Source organism: Bombina bombina, chromosome 4 (assembly GCF_027579735.1).
Source record: "Bombina bombina isolate aBomBom1 chromosome 4, aBomBom1.pri, whole genome shotgun sequence".
NCBI lineage: Eukaryota > Metazoa > Chordata > Amphibia > Anura > Bombinatoridae > Bombina > Bombina bombina.
Genome location: NC_069502.1, coordinates 864,586,360 through 864,609,698, shown reverse-complemented (window position 1 = coordinate 864,609,698; position 23,339 = coordinate 864,586,360). Strand labels below are relative to the sequence as shown.

The 23,339-nt window shown below is 39.1% G+C and overlaps 1 protein-coding gene across 1 annotated transcript in view; it reads right to left on the bottom strand.

Moving 5' to 3' along the window:
• Nucleotides 1-22,795, bottom strand: part of LOC128658012 (gastrula zinc finger protein XlCGF8.2DB-like) — a 66,608-nt gene extending 43,813 nt beyond the window's left edge. The window contains exon 1 of the mRNA XM_053712454.1: nucleotides 22,732-22,795. Within this exon, the coding sequence (XP_053568429.1) occupies nucleotides 22,732-22,795 (64 nt within the window). The remainder of the gene's footprint in view (nucleotides 1-22,731) is intronic.
• Nucleotides 22,796-23,339: the final 544 nt, after the last annotated feature.

Sequence of the window (23,339 nt, the reverse complement as noted above, 5' to 3'; positions counted from 1 at the left end):
ACCTAACACTAACCCCAGAATATCTATTCATGGTTCCTGAAGTCCGGACATCCATCTTCATCCACGCGGCGAGAAGTCTTCATCCAGGTGGCGATATCTTCATCTATCCCGGGGGCGTCTTCTATCTTCATCCAGGCGGTGCAGAGCGGAGCCATCCTGGAAGCCGAAGACATCCTGCGCGGAGCGTCCTCTTCATACGGTCACCGTTGTACACTGAAGTTGAATGCAAGGTAGCCGTTTCAAAATGGCGTACCTTGCATTCCCAAAAGGGAAAGCAGCCTTTTTCTCCCTGAGTGTTTGGGTAACTACAATGGAGTGTGCTTGTAAATATTTTTAAAGAGATGAAATAAAGTATTGTTTCTTACGGAACCTCCTGATAGTGCAGCCTGCATTTCTTCTTACCCCCCTTTTTGAATGACTTTACATTTTATAACTATTGCTTGTGTGCACGAAATGAAGCAGTTATTACTTTTAACCTTTTTAGGAATCTAATTTTAAAATAAAATGTATGTCCATTTAACGCATTAAAATGTATGTAAATATTAAATATCTGTCTATGAGCGTCTTTTTTATGGCTAAAAAATTTGTATAAAACAACGAGGCAGCCCATAAAATAATTTATGTAAGAACTTACCTGATAATCTCATTTCTTTCATATTGGCAAGAGTCCATGAGCTAGTGATATATGGGATATACAATCCTACCAGGAGGGGCAAAGTTTCCCAAACCATAAAATGCCTATAAATACACCCCTCACCACACCCACAATTCAGTCTAACAAATAACCAAGTAGTGGGGTGATAGAAAAAGGATTAAAAAGCATCAAAAAAAGGAACTGGAAATATAATTGTGCTTTATACAAAAAAAACATAACCACCATAAAAAGTAAATTTATGCTTACCTGAAAATTGATTTTGTCTATGATACGACGAGTCCACGGATTTCATCCTTACTTGTGGGATTTATCCTCCTGCTAACAGGAAGTGGCAAAGAGCACCACAGCAGAGCCGTATATATAGCTCCTCCCTTCCCTTCACCTCCAGTCATTCCACCGAAGTTAGGAAGAGAAAGGAAAAGCCAAAGGTGCAGAGGTGACTGAAGTTTATAAAAAGAAAATTAATATAAACCTGTCTTAAAAATGACAGGGTGGGCTGTGGACTCGTCGTATCTTGTAGAAGAAAAGTAAATTTATGCTTACCTGATAAATTGATTTCTTCTACAATACGACGAGTCCACGGATTTCATCCTTACTTGTGGGATACAATACCAAAGCTACAGGACACGGATGACAGGGAGGGACAAGACAGGAAACTAAACAGAAGGCACCACTGCTTGAAGAACCTTTCTCCCAAAACCAGCCTCAGAAGAAGCAAAAGTATCAAATTTGTAAAATTTGGAAAAAGTGTGAAGAGACGACCAAGTTGCAGCCTTGCAAATCTGTTCAACAGAAGCATCGTTTTTAAAAGCCCATGAGGAAGCCACAGCCCTAGTAGAATGAGCCGTAATTCTTTAAAAAACAACGAATAATGAAGATGATTGACGGAAATCCTTAGTCGCCTGCAAGTAAAACTTCAGGGCACGGACCACGTCCAAGTTATGCAACATACGCTCCTTCTTAGAAGAAGGGTTAGGACATAATGAAGGAACAACAATTTCCTGATTAATATTCTTATTAGAAACAACTTTAGGAAGAAAACCAGGTTTGGTACGTAAGACCACCTAATCAGAATGGAAGATAAGATAAGGCGAATCACATTGCAATGCTGAAAGCTCAGAAACTCTACAAGCAGAAGAAATTGCAACCAAAAACAAAACTTTCCAAAATAACAACTTAATATCTATGGAATGCATGGGTTCAAACAGAACCCCGTGAAGAACATAAAGAACTAAATTCAAACTCCAGGGTGGAGCAATTGGTCTAAACACAGGCTTAATTCTGGTTAAAGCCTGACAAAAAGACTGAACGTCTAGAACATCTGCCAAACGTTTGTGTAGCAAAATTGACAAAGCAGAAATTTGTCCCTTTAAGGAACTTGCTGATAACCCTTTCTCCAATCCTTCTTGGAGAAAGGACAGAATCCTGGGAATCCTAACTTTACTCCATGAGTAGCCCTTGGATTCACACCAAAAAAGATATTTGCGCCATATCTTATGATAGATCTTTCTAGTGACAGGCTGTGAGGAAATAGCCAACAAAGCATCAGAGGACTCAGTATTCACATTAAGTCCTGTCCTACTACGTTTACCCTGTAACACTGGTAACTTAGATAATACCTCTGTAAGGGTAGTTGTGACACTTGGGGAGAATTAGATGGCATATCCTGATTCTCTTTTTCAGACTGAGAATCATCCATAGGCAAACTTTCTTTACATAAAATATGCTTTTTACATTGTAAGGCCCTTTCAGTACAAGAGGTACACAAAGTAAGGGGGGTTCCACAATGGCCTCTAAACACATAGAACAATTAGTTTCCACAGTGTCAGACATGTTAAACAGATTAGCAATAGCCACAATAGTCATTTTTAACCCTATTTATAGTCAAAGAACGTTTAGAAAAAAATGTACTGCGCGTTTAAATAATAAAAGCGCAACAATTTTACCGAACTGCATCAAAACAAGTTTTTAGCACTAAAAAATTACACAGAGTAGTTCAAATTTGCCAAAAATTTTTGCAGCACCTGATAAAAAGCTAAATCATTTTTTAAACAGCCTTTTTTATTCTGAAAAAAAAAACCTTTAAATAACGATAACAGCACCTGCACAGAGCTGTGGCGCCTACCTGCCCCCTGGGTACACAAGATTGACTCAATAACGATCCGGTGACTGATATTCAACCCTAGGTCCCACTGGAGCAAGTGCCTGCTGCCTTCTAGGATGAAGAAACTGCGCATCTGAGCGCACGAAATAGGCCCCGCCCATCATGGACGTCGCATCAACAGTCTGCCTAACCACATGAGAAGCGGTTTAAAAATAAGCCATGTGGTTTCTATACCCCTAATAAGCATATTCCATATTACTGCAGCCCTACTGACTCCTTCCATATTAAATATATAAGAGTCAAGCTGCCTCTCCCAGTGTCAAGCCCCAATATAGCTATACCAAAAACGTAGTAGCAATATATATAATACACAGTAATTTCAGTAACACCCTCAGTCATATAGGTCTACTGCTTACCCCTTCCCTTACAGGGAAAAATGTCAGCCAGTTCTGATATAACAAGTCTCCTCAGAATTAAAGGACTGAACATACTTCAATGCTGCTTGTAGCATGACACCGTTCTCCACACTGAAGATTTCTCTTGCATTACCTTCAGAAGCTTGTGGGAACCAGAATGGATCTTAGTAACGTCTGCTAAAGGAAAAATAGTACTCACTGGTACCATTTTAAAATAAAAAACTTCTTGATTGAATAATCTAAAACTAACACCTCACTTTACCTCTTCCTAGTACTAACACAGGCAAAGAGAATGACTGGGGGTGGAGGGAAGGGAGGAGCTATATATACGGCTCTGCTGTGGTGCTCTTTGCCACTTCCTGTTAGCAGGAGGATAAACCCACAAGGATGAAATCCGTGGACTCGTCGTATCTTGTAGAAGAAAAGGGTGGGTCTCATGGACTTTTGCCAATATGAAAGAAATTAATTTATCAGCTAAGTTCTTACATAAATGATGTTTTCTTTCATGTAATTGGCATGAGCTAGTGACGTATAGGATAGTAATACCCAAGATGTGGTACTCCACATAAGAGTCACTAGAGAGGGAGGGATAAAAATAAAAACAGCCATTTTCCGCTGAAAAAATTAAGTCCACATCCAAAAAAATAAGTTTCTCTCATAATTGAAAAGAAAAAACTTAAAACATAAGCAGAGGAATCAAACTAAAAACAGCTGCCTGAAAAACTTTTCTACTAAAAACTAATTCCGAAGAGGCAAATACATCAAAATGGTAGAATTTAGTAAGTGTATGCAAAGAAGACCAAGTTGCTGCTTTGCAAATCTGATCAACTGAAGCTTTATTCTTAAAAGTCCACGAAGTGGAAACTGATCTAGTAGAATGAGCTGTGATTCTCTGAAGTGGGGCCTGACCCGACTGCAAATAAGTCTGATGAATCAAAAGCTTTAACCAGGATGCCAAGGAAATGGCAGAAGCTTTCTGACCTTTCCTAGAACCAGAAAAGACAACAGAATAGACTAGAAGTCTTCCTGAAATCTTTCGTAGCTTCAACATAATATTTCAAAGCTCTCACAACATCCAGAGAATGTAAGGATCTCTCAAAAGAATTCTTAGGATTAGGACACAAAGAGGGAACAACAATTTCCCTATTAATGTTGTTAGAATTCACAACTGCCTTATCCTGATGAAAATCAGAAAAAGGAGACTCACAAGAAAGAGCAGATAATTTGAAAACTCTTCTAGCAGAAGAGATAGCCAAAAGGAACAACACTTTTCAAGAAAGTAGTTTAATATCTAAAGAATGCATAGGCTCAAAAGGAGGATCCTGTAAAGCCTTCAAAACAAAATTAACACTCCAAGGAGGAGAGATTGATTTAATGACAGGCTTGATACGGACCAAAGCCTGCACAAAACAGTGAATATCAGGAACCTTAGCAATCTTACTGTGAAATAAAACAGAAAGAGCAGAGATTTGTCCCTTCAAGGAACTTGCAGACAAAGCTTTATCCAAACCATCCTGAAGAAACTGTAAAATTCTAGGAATTCTAAAAGAATGCCAGGAGAATTTATGAGAAGAACACCATGAAATATAAGTCTTCCAAACTCGATAATAACTCTTCCTAGAAACAGATTTATGAGCCTGTAACATAGCATCAATCACTGAGTCAGAGAAACCTCTATGACTAAGCACTAAGCGTTCAATTTCCATACCTTCAAATTTAACGATTTGAGATCCTGATGGAAAAACGGTCCTTGAGACAGAAGGTCTGGTCTTAAAGGAAGTAGCCAAGGTTGGCAACTGGACATCTGGACAAGATCCGCATACCAGAACCTGTGAGACCATGCTGGTGCTACCAGAAACACAAATGATTGTTCCATGATGATCTTGGAGATCACTCTTGGAAGAAGAACTAGAGGCGGGAAGATATAAGCAGGTTGGTAAAACCAAGGAACTGCTAACGCATCCACTCCGCCTGAGGATCCCTGGACCTGGACAAGTACCTGGGAAGTTTCTTGTTTAGATGGGAAGCCATCAGATCTATTTCTGGAAGCCCCAGCATCTGAACAATCTGAAAAAACACATCTGGATGGAGAGACCACTTCCCCGTATGTAAAGTCTGACGGCTGAGATAATCCGTTTCCCAATTGTCTACACCTGGGATATGTACCACAGAAATTAGACAAGAGCTATCCGAGATACTTCTTTCATAGCTAGCGGACTGTGAGTCCCACCCTGATGATTGACATATGCCACAGTTGTGATATTGTCTGTCTGAAAACAAATGAATGATTCTCTCTTTAACAGAGGCCAAACCTGAAGAGCCCTGAAAATTGCACAGAGTTCTAAAATATTGATTGGTAAACTCTTGAGATTTTCAAACCCCTTGTGCTGTCAGAGATCCCCAGACAGTTCCCCAACCTGAAAGACTTGCATCTGTTGTGATCACAGTCCAGGTTGGACGAACAAAAGAGGCCCCTTGAACTATACGATGGTGATCTAACCACCAAGTCAAAGAGAGTCGAACATTGGGATTTAAGGATATTAATTGTGATATCCTCGTATAATCCCTGCACCATTGATTCAGCATACAAAGCTGAAGAGGTCTCATATGAAAATGAGCAAAGGGGATCTCGTCTGATGCTGCAGTCATGAGACCTAAAACTCCATGCACATAGCCACTAAAGGGAATGATTGAGACTGAAGGTTTCGACAAGCTGAAACCAATTGTATTTGTCTCTTGTCGGTTAGAGACAGAGTCATGGACACTGAATCCATCTGGAAACCTAAAAAGGTGACCCTTGTCTGAGGAATCAAGGAACTTTTTGGAAAATTGATCCTCCAACGATGTCTTTGAAGAAACACTAGTTGATTTGTGTGAGATTCAGCAGAATGTAAAGACTGAGCAAGTACCAAGATATCATCCAAATAAGGAAACACTGCAATACCCTGTTCTCTGATTACAGAGAGTAGGGCACCGAGAACTTTTGAAAAAATTATTGGAGCTGTCGCTAGGCCAAGTGGAAGAGCGACAAATTGGTAATGCTTGTCTAGAAAAGAGAATCTCAGAAACCGATAGTGGTCTGGATGAATATGAATATATGCATCCTGTAAGTCTATTGTGGACATATAATGCCCTTGCTGAACAAAAATCAGAATAGTCCTTATAGTCACCATTTTGAAAGTTGGCACTCTTACAAAAAGATTCAAAATTTTCAGATCCATAACTGGCCTGAATGAATTTTCTTTCTTTGGGACAATGAATAGATTTGAATAAAACCCCAGACCCTGAAACGGAATTGGTATGATTACGCCTGAAAACTCTAGATCTGAAACACACTTCAGAAAAGCCTGAGCCTTCACTGGATTTGCTGGAACGTGTGAGAGAAATTTTTTTCTCACAGGAGGTCTTACTCTGAATCCTATTCGATACCCTTGAGAGACATGTCAAGGTATATGTGAAGATTAATATATATATTATTATATATTTGGCTATCAGCACAAAATGATTCATTCATTTATAAGACATTAAATGCTTTGACTGACCAAAATGCAATCCTCCCCCATTCAGTATGCAAAGTTACAATGCGTCCAATTGTGGACAATAAAACATTTGATCTACTTAACTTAAACAGTCACTTCAAAGAAGGACAGATTGTCTCAAAAGATAATACACGGTGTATTGCAAGTTCTTAATTCAGACATGGGAGACATTGCTAAATTACATCAAGATCCAGCCGGAACCTTTCCTAAACACTCAATATGCTAAATTATGCAATTGTATAATCACAAACAGCCCTTTTGAAACTTGATTGGACTCAGGAAAAATCAGTTCTCAGCTGAACAGACAATTTCAAAGGAAACAGTGTTATGCACATAGGTGCTAAATTGCCCCTGTTGAATTAAATCAACATCTGTGCTGAACAGAAAAAAACACCAGCAAAAACACGTTACAATGAAGCTATTTTAACTTCAATTTTTAATACAGCCTACATGATTAAAAATAAAAAAATATAACAATGTTTTATCTGCTGTATTTTGTATGAATATATATATATATATATATATATATATATATATATATATATATATATATATATATATATATATATATATATATATTTACATATATTCAGACAACATATTAAATATGCCTCAGATTGTATTACATATACATATGGACATGGGAAATACAATTCAGAATTGTAATAGATTAAATAATTATATATATATATTTCAAAATGGGATTAGTATAACATATTGCTTGTTTTTCTATTTTCCAGATGAAGCTAAAAGATGATAAATACAGGATTGCCTGCATGGGATGACCTAAGTCATATCATATGATTATGCACTAAATATTTATGAAACTTTAAATACATCTCTTGAAATATAGTGAGATGGATGTATGGAAGTCACTTTGATGTGATATGACTATAAAATATTGATGTTTGATATCAAATTGTAAATTTTCTGTTGTGCTAAATGAAATATCAATGCTAACAAGAGAAATTTATTAATGCAATAATTTAAAGTATGTTAAATAATCATTATATAGGGAGATATTTAAAATATAGCAAAAATGAATGTTAGGACTGCATTGCTGTTTGTTTGTCATGCTGCCCCCCGATGGCCAAAATCCAGTATTACAGCCAGAAGGCCTTTGGCTGTTAAAAATGAAATTTCCCAGGTGACCAATTCATGCGCAGATCCGTAGGGCCTCCCATATTGTTTCATCAATGATTAAAACATATATAAGCTAAATGCAAGATAGAAAAAAGGACACATGCTGCTGACCTTTACTGATAACTGATTGCTGGGCGTCTGAAATACAGTTATTATAAGCAAAGCTGAGCTACCTTTTCTCATTGATTGCAAAATATACTTATTTGTCTTCTGAGATGAAACAAGAAGTTTTTGGAAACTGACTTATCGATTTGGTCATTTTTGGTGATGTATGATTGTTCTAATTTTTGATATTTAAATCCAAAGTATTTGGTAAAATATAAAAGGTTGCTAATTACAGGTAAATGTCTAAATCAAAATATATGCATAGTCACTGCAGTAAAATTACAACTGATAGACTTAAAGAGCATTATTTATATTTTAGAATTATATTCATAGTCCTGAATAGTTTTAAGCTTGCCTTTTGTATGCTAAATATTTAAAACAAACATCCATTGTTGCTGTAGGTAGCAGACTTAAAGGAATAAATTGTATTTTAACCTTGTATTCATAGCTGGTGTATTTTAAACTAATCCTAAATGCTAAGTAGTTTATCTTTGCAAATATAGATTTATAACTCAGAATTGGTCTTAATTGTAGATAACTACGAATTTATTTCAGCTTAAATAAATTGGCATAGGAATTGGTTGTTTACACAAATATATACAACTCTCTGGTATTTCAATTAGAGTGTATATTGTCCTATTGTTTAACTAAGCACTGTTAAAATTGGACCAGTCTGAATGTTAGGAGCTTATATCTTAGTCTCATTGTGATATTTTAAATGCAACTCTGATTTGGGAGGCTATTGTGAATAAGACAACTTTTATGAACTTTGCATAGCATATTTTAATAGTTTTAAACGTGTATAGTATTGACTCATATCCTGGTTCCTACAAATGTATTTTAATGTGTCTATAAATATTAACTAATAAAAAGAATTCAGGAATTTATATTAATTTTATGGTTTTTGGTATATGCATATTTTATTGGGGTTTAGTTTAAAGGATAATTATTAAATATATTGTGTTATAATCCAGCCATATACTGACAGACAATACTCTGAATATAATGATTTTGGACATAATCTGCCCAAATGTTTTGGAAAAATTTTAATCTGCCCCCACCAGCTGAGCTGGAATGAAGGCTGCACCATCATGCGGACTTGGGGGCTGGCTTTGGTTTCTTAAAGCCTTGGATTTATTCCAACTTGATGAAGGTTTTCATTTGGAACCAGATTCTTTGGTGGAAGGATAGGCTTTCTGTTCCTTATTCTGTTGATAAGAACGAAAACGATTAGAAGCTTTAGATTTACCCTTAGATCTTTTATCCTGAGGTAAAAAAAAAACTCCCTTCCCCCCCAGTGACAGTTGAAATAATTGAATCCAACTGATAACCAAATAAATTGTTACCTTAGAAAGAAAGAGATGGTAATCTAGACTTAGATACCATGTCAGCATTCCAATATTTGAGCCACAAAGCTCTTCTAGCTAAAATAGCTAGACATAGATTTAACATCAATTTTGATGATATCAAAAATAGCTTCACAGATAAAATGATTAGCATGTTGAAGCAAGCGAACAATGCTAGAAAAATCAGGATCCATTTCCTGTTGCGCTAAGCTTTCCAAACAAAAGGTTGATGCAGCTGCAACATCAGCCATGGATATAGCAGGCCTAAGAATGTAGCCAGAAAATAAATAAGCTTTTCTTAGATAAGATTCAAGTTTCCTATCTAAAGGATCCTTAAAAGAAGTACTATCTTCCATAGGAATAGTAGTACGTTTGGCAAAAGTAGAAATAACCCCATCAACTTTATGGATTTTTTCCCAAAACTCCAATATAACTGCTGGCAAAGGATACAACTTTTTAAACCTAGAAGGAGGAATACAAGAAGAACCAGGCCTATTCCATTCCTTTGAAATCATATCAGAAATAGCATCAGGAACTGGAAAAACCTCTGGAGTAACCACAGGTTTATAAACAGAATTTAAATGTTTACTAGTTTTAGTATCAAGAGGACTAGTTTCCTCAATATCCAAACTAATTAAAACCTCTCTTTACAAGGAACGAATATACTCCATCTTAAAGAGATAAGTAGATTTGTCAGTGTCAATATCTGAGGTAGGATCTTCTGAACCAGATAGATCCTCATCAGAGGAGGATAATTCAGAATGTTGTCGGTCATTTTAAATTTCTTCAACTTTATGAGAAGTTTTAAAAGACCTTTTACGTTTATTAGAAGGCGGAATAGCTGACAAAGCCTTCTGAATCGCATCAGAAATAAAATCTTTTATATTCACAGGGATATCATGCACATTAGATGTTGAAGGAACAACAGGCATTGTACTAGTACTGATGGATACATTCTCTGCATATAAAAGCTTATCATGACAACTGTTACATACTACAGCTGGAGATATAATCTCTGCTAACTTAAAACAGATACACTTAGCTTTGGTAGAACTGTTATCAGGCAGCAAGGTTTCAACAGTGGTTTCTGAGACAGGATCAGATTGAGACATCTTGCAAATGTAAGAGAAAAAAACAACATATAAATCAAAATGATCAATTTCCTTATATGGCAGTTTCATGAATGGCAAAAAATGCAAACCGCATAGTCCTCCGAGTATAAAAAAGGCAAGAGGCATATAGGAAGTGGGGTTTAAATAATTAAATTATTTGGCGGCAAGTATGACGCGCAGCGCAAATTTTTTTTGGCCCTAACAACATCCGGAAATGACAACTCGCATCATGGTAGACGCAACCTTGTGCAAGGAATTACAAATTTGCGTCACCGAAAGTACCTTGCGCCAAGAATGACACAATAAATATCAGCATTTTGCGACCTTGCAAGCCTAATTTTGCCCGCGAAAATTAATGAAAAAGCAGTCAATTTGAAGAAAAGACTATACCCCAGGTAAGAAAAAATAACTTCCTAAATATGTTTCCCAATTTTGCAAAAGGGAATATACATAAACCTAACTCATGGCAAATATAAGTACAATACATATATTTAAAACTTTATATTAATACATAAAGTGCCAAACCATAGCTGAGAGTGTCTTAAGTAATGAAAACAAACTTACCGAAAGACACCCATCCACATATAGCAGATAGCCAAACCAGTACTGAAAAAGTATCAGTAGAGGTAATGTAATATGAGAGTATATTGTCGATCTGAAAAGGGAGGTAGGAGATAAATCTCTACGACCGATAACAGAAAACTTTGAAAAGATATGAGGAAAACCATAGAATCAATAGGTGATACTCTCTTCACATCCCTCTGACAAACACTGTACTCTGAGAGGAATCGGGCTTCAAAATGCTGAGAAGCGCATATCACAGAAGAAAATCAAGCACAAACTTACTTCACCACCTCTATAGAAGGCAAAGTTTGTAAAACTAAATTGTGGGTGTGGTGAGGGGTGTATTTATAGGCATTTTGAGGTTTTGGAAACTTTGCCCCTCCTGGTAGGATTGTATATCCCATACGTCACTAGCTCATGGACTCTTGCCAATTACATAAAAGAAATCTAGAAGCTAGTAATTTTGTAGTGGCTACATGATGACTTAACCCTTGATTTCCTAAAGGACTGTACACCAGTCTCAGGAAATCATGTATTATTTAGAAAGTAAATTACGAGGACATGGGCTATAAATATAAAAAAGGTAAAAACAATACTATATTAGAAATCTAGCATTTTAAAATTTACTGCTAAGACACATGTACCCTCTGAAGTGCGGAGTCATATGATAACTTAGGTCTTGCTAATGATCTATAGTGCACAGGCAAACAAATATTACAGAAGCATTGTGTGTGCATGGTGTAAACTCGTCCATAGAGGCACCTATTAACCAGGAAAAAGCAAACTTACTTACATGTTTAGGACTGAGCTAGCACATCAGTCAAAAGGAAATTTATGCTTACCTGATAAATTTGTTTCTTTTTAGATACAAGTCCACGGATTTCATCCTTACTTGTGGGATATCGCCTCCTGGTCAGCAGGAGGAGGCAAACAGCACCACAGCAGAGCTGTATATATAGCTCCTCCCTTCCCTCCCACTCCAGTCATTCGACCGAAGTTAGGAAGAGAAAGGAAAAGCCAAGGTGCAGAGGTGACTGAAGTTTAACAAAAAACATAATTTATGTAAGAACTTACCTGATAAATTAATTTCTTTCATATTAGCAAGAGTCCATGAGCTAGTGACGTATGGGATATACATTCCTACCAGGAGGGGCAAAGTTTCCCAAACCTCAAAATGCCTATAAATACACCCCTCACCACACCCACAATTCAGTTTAACGAATAGCCAAGAAGTGGGGTGATAAAAAAGTGCGAAAGCATATAAAATAAGGAATTGGAATAATTGTGCTTTATACAAAAATCATAACCACCACAAAAAAAGGGCGGGCCTCATGGACTCTTGCTAATATGAAAGAAATGAATTTATCAGGTAAGTTCTTACATAAATTATGTTTTCTTTCATGTAATTAGCAAGAGTCCATGAGCTAGTGACGTATGGGATAATGACTACCCAAGATGTGGATCTTTCCACACAAGAGTCACTAGAGAGGGAGGGATAAAATAAAGACAGCCAATTCCTGCTGAAAATAATCCACACCCAAAAATAAAGTTTAACGAAAAACATAAGCAGAAGATTCAAACTGAAACCGCTGCCTGAAGTACTTTTCTACCAAAAACTGCTTCAGAAGAAGAAAATACATCAAAATGGTAGAATTTAGTAAAAGTATGCAAAGAGGACCAAGTTGCTGCTTTGCAAATCTGGTCAACCGAAGCTTCAGTCCTAAACGCCCAGGAAGTAGAAACTGACCTAGTAGAATGAGCTGTAATTCTTTGAGGCGGAGTTTTACCCGACTCAACATAGGCAAGATGAATTAAAGATTTCAACCAAGATGCCAAAGAAATGGCAGAAGCTTTCTGGCCTTTTCTAGAACCGGAAAAGATAACAAATAAACTAGAAGTCTTACGGAAAGATTTCGTAGCTTCAACATAATATTTCAAAGCTCTAACAACATCCAAAGAGTGCAACGATTTCTCCTTAGAATTCTTAGGATTAGGACATAATGAAGGAACCACAATTTCTCTACTAATGTTGTTGGAATTCACAACTTTAGGTAAAAATTCAAAAGAAGTTCGCAACACCGCCTTATCCTGATGAAAAATCAGAAAAGGAGACTCACAAGAAAGAGCAGATAATTCAGAAACTCTTCTGGCAGAAGAGATGGCCAAAAGGAACAAAACTTTCCAAGAAAGTAATTTAATGTCCAATGAATGCATAGGTTCAAACGGAGGAGCTTGAAGAGCTCCCAGAACCAAATTCAAACTCCAAGGAGGAGAAATTGACTTAATAACAGGTTTTATACGAACCAAAGCTTGTACAAAACAATGAATATCAGGAAGAATAGCAATCTTTCTGTGAAAAAGAACAGAAAGAGCAGAGATTTGTCCTTTCAAAGAACTTGCGGACAAACCCTTATCTAAACCATCCTGAAGAAACTGTAAAATTCTCGGTATTCTAAAAGAATGCCAAGAAAAATGATGAGAAAGACACCAAGAAATATAAGTCTTCCAGACTCTATAATATATCTCTCGAGATACAGATTTACGAGCCTGTAACATAGTATTAATCACAGAGTCAGAGAAACCTCTTTGACCAAGAATCAAGCGTTCAATCTCCATACCTTTAAATTTAAGGATTTCAGATCCTGATGGAAAAAAGGACCTTGTGACAGAAGGTCTGGTCTTAACGGAAGAGTCCACGGTTGGCAAGAGGCCATCCGGACAAGATCCGCATACCAAAACCTGTGAGGCCATGCCGGAGCTACCAGCAGAACAAACGAGCATTCCTTCAGAATCTTGGAGATTACTCTTGGAAGAAGAACTAGAGGCGGAAAGATATAGGCAGGATGATACTTCCAAGGAAGTGATAATGCATCCACTGCCTCCGCCTGAGGATCCCGGGATCTGGACAGATACCTGGGAATTTTCTTGTTTAGATGGGACGCCATCAGATCTATTTCTGGAAGTTCCCACATTTGAACAATCTGAAGAAATACCTCTGGGTGAAGAGACCATTCGCCCGGATGCAACGTTTGGCGACTGAGATAATCCGCTTCCCAATTGTCTATACCTGGGATATGAACCGCAGAGATTAGACAGGAGCTGGATTCCGCCCAAACCAAAATTCAAGATACTTCTTTCATAGCCAGAGGACTGTGAGTCCCTCCTTGATGATTGATGTATGCCACAGTTGTGACATTGTCTGTTTGAAAACAAATGAACGATTCTCTCTTCAGAAGAGGCCAAAACTGAAGAGCTCTGAAAATTGCACGGAGTTCCAAAATATTGATCGGTAATCTCACCTCCTGAGATTCCCAAACTCCTTGTGCCGTCAGAGATCCCCACACAGCTCCCCAACCTGTGAGACTTGCATCTGTTGAAATTACAGTCCAGGTCGGAAGCACAAAAGAAGCCCCCTGAATTAAACGATGGTGATCTGTCCACCATGTTAGAGAGTGTCGAACAATCGGTTTTAAAGATATTAATTGAGATATCTTCGTGTAATCCTTGCATCATTGCTTCAGCATACAGAGCTGAAGAGGTCGCATGTGAAAACGAGCAAAGGGGATCGCGTCCAATGCAGCAGTCATAAGACCTAGAATTTCCATGCATAAGGCTACCGAAGGGAATGATTGTGACTGAAGGTTTCGACAAGCTGCAATCAATTTTAGACGTCTCTTGTCTGTTAAAGACAGAGTCATGGACACTGAATCCATCTGGAAACCCAGAAAGGTTACCCTTGTCTGAGGAATCAAAGAACTTTTTGGTAAATTGATCCTCCAACCATGATCTTGAAGAAACAACACAAGTCGATTCGTATGAGATTCTGCTAAATGTAAAGACTGAGCAAGTACCAAGATATCGTCCAAATAAGGAAATACCACAATACCCTGTTCTCTGATTACAGACAGAAGGGCACCGAGAACCTTTGTAAAAATTCTTGGAGCTGTAGCTAGGCCAAACGGCAGAGCCACAAACTGGTAATGCTTGTCCAGAAAAGAGAATCTCAGGAACTGATAATGATCTGGATGAATCGGAATATGCAGATATGCATCCTGTAAATCTATTGTGGACATATAATTCCCTTGCTGAACAAAAGGCAAGATAGTCCTTACAGTTACCATCTTGAACGTTGGTATTCTTACATAACGATTCAATATTTTTAGATCCAGAACTGGTCTGAAGGAATTCTCCTTCTTTGGTACAATGAAGAGATTTGAATAAAACCCCATCCCCTGTTCCGGAACTGGAACTGGCATAATTACTCCAGTCAACTCTAGATCTGAAACACATTTCAGAAATGCTTGAGCTTTACTGGATTTACTGGGACACGGGAAAGAAAAAATCTCTTTGCAGGAGGTCTCATCTTGAAACCAATTCTGTACCCTTCTGAAACAATGCTCTGAATCCAAAGATTGTGAACAGAATTGATCCAAATTTCCTTGAAAAAACGTAACCTGCCCCCTACCAGCTGAGCTGGAATGAGGGCCGCACCTTCATGTGGACTTAGAAGCAGGCTTTGCCTTTCTAGCTGGCTATGATTTATTCCAGACTGGAGATGGTTTCCAAACTGAAACTGCTCCTGAGGATGAAGGATCAGGCTTTTGTTCTTTGTTGAAACGAAAGGAACGAAAACGATTATTAGCCCTGCTTTTACCTTTAGATTTTTTATCCTGTGGTAAAAAAGTTCCTTTCCCACCAGTAACAGTTGAAATAATGGAATCCAACTGAGAACCAAATAATTTGTTACCCTGGAAAGAAATGGAAAGTAAAGTTGATTTAGAAGCCATATCAGCATTCCAAGTTTTAAGCCATAAAGCTCTTCTAGCTAAAATAGCTAGAGACATAAACCTGACATCAACTCTGATAATATCAAAAATGGCATCACAGATAAAATTATTAGCATGCTGTAGAAGAATAATAATATCATGAGAATCATGATGTGTTACTTGTTGCGCTAAAGTTTCCAACCAGAAAGTTGAAGCTGCAGCAACATCAGCCAAAGATATAGCAGGTCTAAGAAGATTACCTGAACACAGATAAGCTTTTCTTAGAAAGGATTCAATTTTCCTATCTAAAGGATCCTTAAACGAAGTACCATCTGACGTAGGAATAGTAGTACGTTTAGCAAGGGTAGAAATAGCCCCATCAACTTTAGGGATTTTGTCCCAAAATTCTAATCTGTCAGACGGCACAGGATATAATCGCTTAAAACGTTTAGAAGGAGTAAATGAATTACCCAATTTATCCCATTCTTTGGAAATTACTGCAGAAATAGCATTAGGAACAGGAAAAACTTCTGGAATAACCACAGGAGCTTTAAATACCTTATCCAAACGTTTAGAATTAGTATCAAGAGGACCAGAATCCTCTATTTCAAAAGCAATTAGTACTTCTTTAAGTAAAGAACGAATAAATTCCATTTTAAATAAATATGAAGATTTATCAGCATCAACCTCTGAGACAGAATCCTCTGAACCAGAAGAGTCATCAGAATCAGAATGATGATGTTCATTTAAAAATTCATCTGTAGGGAGAGAAGTTTTAAAAGATTTTTTACGTTTACTAGAAGGAGAAATAACAGACATAGCCTTCTTTATGGATTCAGAAACAAAATCTCTTATATTATCAGGAACATTCTGCACCTTAGATGTTGAAGGAACTGCAACAGGCAATGGTACTTTACTAAAGGAAATATTATCTGCTTTAACAAGTTTGTCATGACAATCAATACAAACAACAGCTGGAGGAATAGCTACCAAAAGTTTACAGCAGATACACTTAGCTTTGGTAGATCCAGCACTAGACAGCGATTTTCCTGTAGTATCTTCTGACTCAGATGCAACGTGAGACATCTTGCAATATGTAAGAGAAAAAACAACATATATATAAAGCAAAATTGATCAAATTCCTTAAATGACAGTTTCAGGAATGGGAAAAAATGCCAAAGAACAAGCTTCTAGCAACCAGAAGCAATGAAAAATGAGACTTAAATAATGTGGAGACAAAAGCGACGCCCATATTTTTCGCGCCAATAAGACGCCCACATTATTTGGCGCCAAAATGACGCCACATCCGGAACGCCGACATTTTTGGCGCAAAATAACGTCAAAAAATTACGCAACTTCCGGCGACACGTATGACGCCGGAAACGGAAACAAATTTTTTGCGCCAAAAAAGTCCGCGCCAAGAATGACGCAATAAAATGAAGCATTTTCAGCCCCCGCGAGCCTAACAGCCCACAGGGAAGAGTCAAATTTTTGAAGGTAAGAAAAAATGATTAAATCAAATGCATTATCCCAAATATGAAACTGACTGTCTGAAAATAAGGAAAGTTGAACATTCTGAGTCAAGGCAAATAAATGTTTGAATACATATATTTAGAACTTTATAAACAAAGTGCCCAACCATAGCTTAGAGTGTCACAGAAAATAAGATTTACTTACCCCAGGACACTCATCTACATGTTTGTAGAAAGCCAAACCAGTACTGAAACGAGAATCAGCAGAGGTAATGGTATATATAAGAGTATATCGTCGATCTGAAAAGGGAGGTAAGAGATGAATCTCTACGACCGATAACAGAGAACCTATGAAATAGACCCCGTAGAAGGAGATCACTGCATTCAAATAGGCAATACTCTCCTCACATCCCTCTGACATTCACTGCACGCTGAGAGGAAAACCGGGCTCCAACTTGCTGCGAAGCGCATATCAACGTAGAATCTAGCACAAACTTACTTCACCACCTCCATCGGAGGCAAAGTTTGTAAAACTGAATTGTGGGTGTGGTGAGGGGTGTATTTATAGGCATTTTGAGGTTTGGGAAACTTTGCCCCTCCTGGTAGGAATGTATATCCCATACGTCACTAGCTCATGGACTCTTGCTAATTACATGAAAGAAATAAGACCTGTCTCATAAAACAGGGTGGGCCGTGTACTCATCGTATCTAAAAAGAAAAGGGAAATGTATTCTTACCTGATAAATTTGTTTCTTTTACGATACGATGAGTCCACGGATTTCATCCTTACTTGTGGGATATCGCCTCCTGGTCAGCAGGAGGAGGCAAAGAGCTCCACAGCAGAGCTGCATAAATAGCTCCTCCCTTCCCTCCCAACCCAGTCATTCGACCGAAGTTAGGAAGAGAAAGGAAAAGCCAAGGAGCAGAGGTGACTAAAGTTTAACAAAAATAAAGACCTGTCTCATAAAAAACAGGGAGGGCCATGGACTCATCGTATCGTAAAAGAAACAAATTTATCAGGTAAGAATAAAATTTCCCTTTTCTTTTACAAGATACGATGAGTCCACGGATTTCATCCTTACTTGTGGGATACAATACCAAAGCTATAGTACACTGATGAAACGGGAGGGACAAGACAGGGAACCTAAACGGAAGGCACCACTGCTTGAAGAACCTTTCTCCCAAAAGCAGCAAAAGTATCAAATTTGGAAAATTTGGAAAAAGTGTGAAGAGACGACCAAGTTGCAGCTTTGCATATCTGTTCCACAGATGCATCATGTTTAAATGCCCATGAGGAAGCCGCAGCCCTAGTGGAATGAGCCGTAATTCGTTCAGGAGGCTGCTGTCCAGAAGTCTCATATGCCAAATGAATGATGCTCTTCAGCCCCAACTTTGGCACTACCCCCAGCATCAGCCATCTCTATGAGTTCAATAAAATTAAATAGAGAGTTGCCCAATATAGTACATATAAACTGTATACCAGCAGAAATATCCCAGCGCTTCTAGGCTAAGTTCAGAAATGCCAGAATGTCTGGAGGAAATAAGCAATATGTCGGTTCTCATTCTTCCTTATACATTAATGAGAATCTGCATACTGACGAAGGGAAGCCCGTAAGCCCATAGCCCCATATAGAAAAAGGCAGAGTACAGTCAGTTCTGAGATATGCTGCAGAGCCCCAGAAATGAAAGACTGCACTTACCTCCATGCTGAGGAACAGCATGAGAAACTCACAGTGTCAAGAGGTCCACTCTTCCTCCTGAGGTCCTGTGAAGACAGAAGGGTCTTAGTTAAACTTCTCTAAGACCATCACAGAAGAGCAGCACAATTATGGGAGGCGCAGCGAGGTTAAAAACCTCACCAGTTCCCATAGCCATAAGGCTATACCTCCAGAGGCTGCTCTATAGTAAAATAGTACACTTTGGCACCATTTAAAAACAAAAAACTCTTGATTGAAGAATCTAAACTAACACCTCACCTTACCTCTTCCTATCACTAACACAGGCAAAGAGAATGACTGGGTTGGGAGGGAAGGGAGGAGCTATTTATGCAGCTCTGCTGTGGAGCTCTTTGCCTCCTCCTGCTGACCAGGAGGCGATAGCCCACAAGTAAGGATGAAATCTGTGGACTCATCGTATCTTGTAAAAGAAACAAATTTATCAGGTAAGCATACATTTCCTTTTCTTTTTAAAGATACAATAAGTCCATCGATTTCATCCTTACTTGTGGGATACAATACCAAAGCTAGAGTATACGGATGAAAAGGGACAAGACAGGGAACCTAAACGGAAGGCACCACTGCTTGAAGAACTTTCCTCCCAAAAACAACCTCAGATGAGGAAAAGGTATCAAATTTGGAAAATTTGGAAAAAGTGTGAAGAGACAACCAAGTTGCAGCCTTGCAAATCTGTTCAACAGAAGCATCATTTTTGAATGCCCATGAGGAAGCCACAGCCCTAGTGGAATGAGCCGTAATTCATTCAGGAGGCTGCTGTCCAGCAGTCTCATAAGCAAAGCGGGTGATACTCTTCAGCCAAAAAGAAAGAGGGAGCCGTAGCTTTCTGACCCCTACGTGTCCCAGAAAAAACAACAAATAATGAAGACGATTGGCGAAAATACTTAGTCGCCTGTAAGTAGAACTTCAAAGTACGGACCACGTCCAAATTATGTAACAGACGCTCCTTCTTAGAAGAAGGATTAGGACACAAGGAAGGAACAACAATTTCCTGGTTAATATTCTTATTTGAAACAACCTTAGGAAGAAAACCCGGTTTGGTTCACAACACCACCTTATGCGAATGGAAAATAAGATAAGGAGAATCACATTGTAATGCCGAAAGCTCAGATACTCTTCGAGCAGAAGAAATAGCAACCAAAAATAAAACTTTCCAAGATAATAACTTGATATCTATGGAATGCATAGGTTCAAACGGAACCCCTTGAAGAACTATAAGAATTAAATTCAAACTCCAAGGAGGAGCAATAGGTCTAAACACAGGCCTGATCCTAGTCAGAGCCTGACAAAAAGATTGGACACCTGGAACATCAGCCAGACGCTTGTGTAACAAAATAGACAAAGCAGAAATCTGTCCTTTTAAGGAACTTGCTGACAACCCTTTCTCTAATCCTTCTTGGAGAAAAGACAAAATCCTGGGAATCCTAACCCTACTCCATGAGTAGCCCTTGGATTCGCACCAATAAGGATATTTTAGCCATATCTTATGGTAAATCTTCCTAGTAACAGGCTTACGTGCCTGAATCAAGGTATCTATGACCGACTCCGAAAACCCTCGCTTAGATAAAACTAAGTGTTCAATCTCCAAGCCGTCAGCTGCAGAGAAACTAGATTCGGATGATGGAAGGGTCCCTGAATGAGAATATCTTTCCTCAATGGGAGTTTTCATAGAGGCTGAGATGACATGTCCACCAGATCGGCATACCAAATCCTGCGAGGCCACGCAGGGGCAATGAGGATCACCGATGCCCTCTCCTGTTTGACTCGAACAATCACCCGGGGGAAGGAGAGCAAATGGAGGGAATACATAAGCTAGGCGGAAAGACCAAGGCACTGCCAAGGCATCTATCAGCTTGGCCTGGGGATCCCTGGACCTGTATCTTGGAAGCTTGGCATTCTGACGAGATGCCATGAGATCCAACTCCGGCCTGTCCTATCTGAGAATCAGGTTTGAAAATACCTCCGGATAGAGTTCCCATTCTCTCGGATTAAATGTCTGTCTGCTCAGAAAATCCGCTTCCCAGTTTTCCACCCCAGGGATGTGGATTGCTGACAGATGGCAAGAGTGAGACTCCGCCCACTGTATTATCTTGGCTTATTCTGTCATTGCTATGGAAATCTTTGTTCCTCCCTGATGATTGATGTAAGCTACAGTTGTTATGTTTCCGACTGAAATCTGATGAATCGGGCCGAAGCCAACTGAGGCCAAGCCTGAAGCGCATTGAATATCGCTCTCAACTCTAGAATATTGATGGGAAGGAGAGACTCTGCCTGAGTCCATACACCCTGAGCCCGTAGGGAGTTCCAGACTGTTTCCCATCCTAACAGGCTGGCATCCGTTGTCACCATCACCCATGAGGGTCTGCGGAAGCAAGTCCCCTGGGATAGATGATCCAGCGACAACCACCACAGAAGAGAGTCCCTTGTCTCCTGATATAGATTTATTCGAGGAGATACATCTGTATAATCTCAATTCCACTGTCTGAGCATGCTCAGTTGCAGAGGCCTGAGATGGAATCGAGCAAACAGAATGATGTCCATTGCCGCCACCATCAACCCAATTACCTCCATGCACTAAGCCACTGAGGGCCGAGGATTGGACTGAAGGGCTTGACATGTATCCATGATCTTTAACCGTCTGACCTCTGTCAGAAAAATTTTCAAGAAGGGCACCCTTGTCTGCGGAATTAGTGAACTCTTTCCCAGATTTACCTTCCACCCATGAGTCCTAAGGAAGGATAGGACAATGTCGGTATGAGACTTTGCTAGCTGATAAGATGACGCTTGAATCAGAATATCGTCCAGATACGGCGACACCACAATGCCCCGCGGTCTTAGAACCGCCAGCAGGGACCCCAGAACCTTTGCGAAAATTCTGGGTGCTGTGGCCAGGCCGAAAGGAAGAGCCACGAACTGAAAATGTTTGTCCAGAAAGGCAAACCTCAGGAACTTGTGATGATCTCTGTGGATAGGAACATGAAGATATGCATCCTTTAGATCCATGGTAGTCATAAATTGACCCTCCTGGATCAATGGAAGAATGGTACGAATAGTTTCCATCTTGAAGGATAGGACTCTGAGAAACTTGTTCAGACTTTTGAGGTAAAATAGGTCGGAACGTTGCCTCCTTTTTGGGGACTACAAACAGATTTGAATAAAACCCTTGTCCCCGTTCCTGTATTGGGAAGGGATATATTACTCCCATGGAAAAGAGGTCTCCTACACAATGTAAGAACGCCTCTCTTTTTATCTGGTCTGCAGATAATCGAGAAAGAAGAAACCTTCCTCTGGGGGAAGAATTTCTGAACTCCAACTGATATCCCTGAGACACAATGTCCAGTGCCCAGGGATCCTGAACATCTCTTATCCAAGCTTGGACAAAGAGAGAGAGTCTGCCCCCTAATAGATCCGGTCCCGGATCTGGGGCCGACCCTTCATGCTGACTTGGAAGCAGCAGCAGGCATCTCTAATAGCGTCGGCTATAGGGTACATTTTTTTAAAAACGGGAGGAGAGAAGGGAATACCTGGTCTCTCCCATTCCTTTGTAATAATCTCTGAAGTCCTCTTTGGGACTGGAAAGACATCCGAATAAGATGGAACTTCCAAGTATCTGTCAAACTTACTCAATTTCTCTGGAGGGACCAATATTGAGTCACAATCATCCAGAGTAACCAACACCTCCCTCAGTAATAAACGGAGGTGCTCAAGCTTAAACCTGAAAGAAACTACATCAGAATCAGTCAAAGGTACAGCATTCCCTGATTCAGAAAGTTCACCTTCAGAGAGTACCTCTGTACCCTCCAACTCAGAACCCCGGGAGGGTACTTCTGCAATCGCCATCATAGTATCAGAGGCTGAATTGACTACATAGTTGTCCTGTCTTGAACGCTTGCCGTGCGATATGGGAAAATTAGATAACGCATCAGAAAGTGTAGAGGACATCACTGCAGCTATGTCTTTTAACGTAAATGCTGCAGAAACTGGTGAAATACAAGGTCTCGCTTGAGCGGGCGTTTAGGGCTGTGACGCTTGGGGAGAAAGCTGCGGCATACTCTGCATCTCATCTGTAGACTCTTGAGAAGCATTCGCCTTAGGCAAAGATTTGTCAAAAAAAAATGTTGTCTCTATAATGTAAGGCATGAGGGACAAAAAGGAGCAGGAGGTTCCACAGTGGCATTCAAACACATAGAACACGTTACAGTCTGGATATCACCTGAATCCATGACAATAGAAAGCAAGAAACACTTTGGTCTTTAAATTATAGGTTTTCAATTTATAGCCAAACAGTATAGAAATATCAGCACAGACTAAAAATCAGTCAGAATACTTTAAACCTGACTAGATACTGTGCCTTTAAAAAAGAAAGTATTAACAATATGTCAGT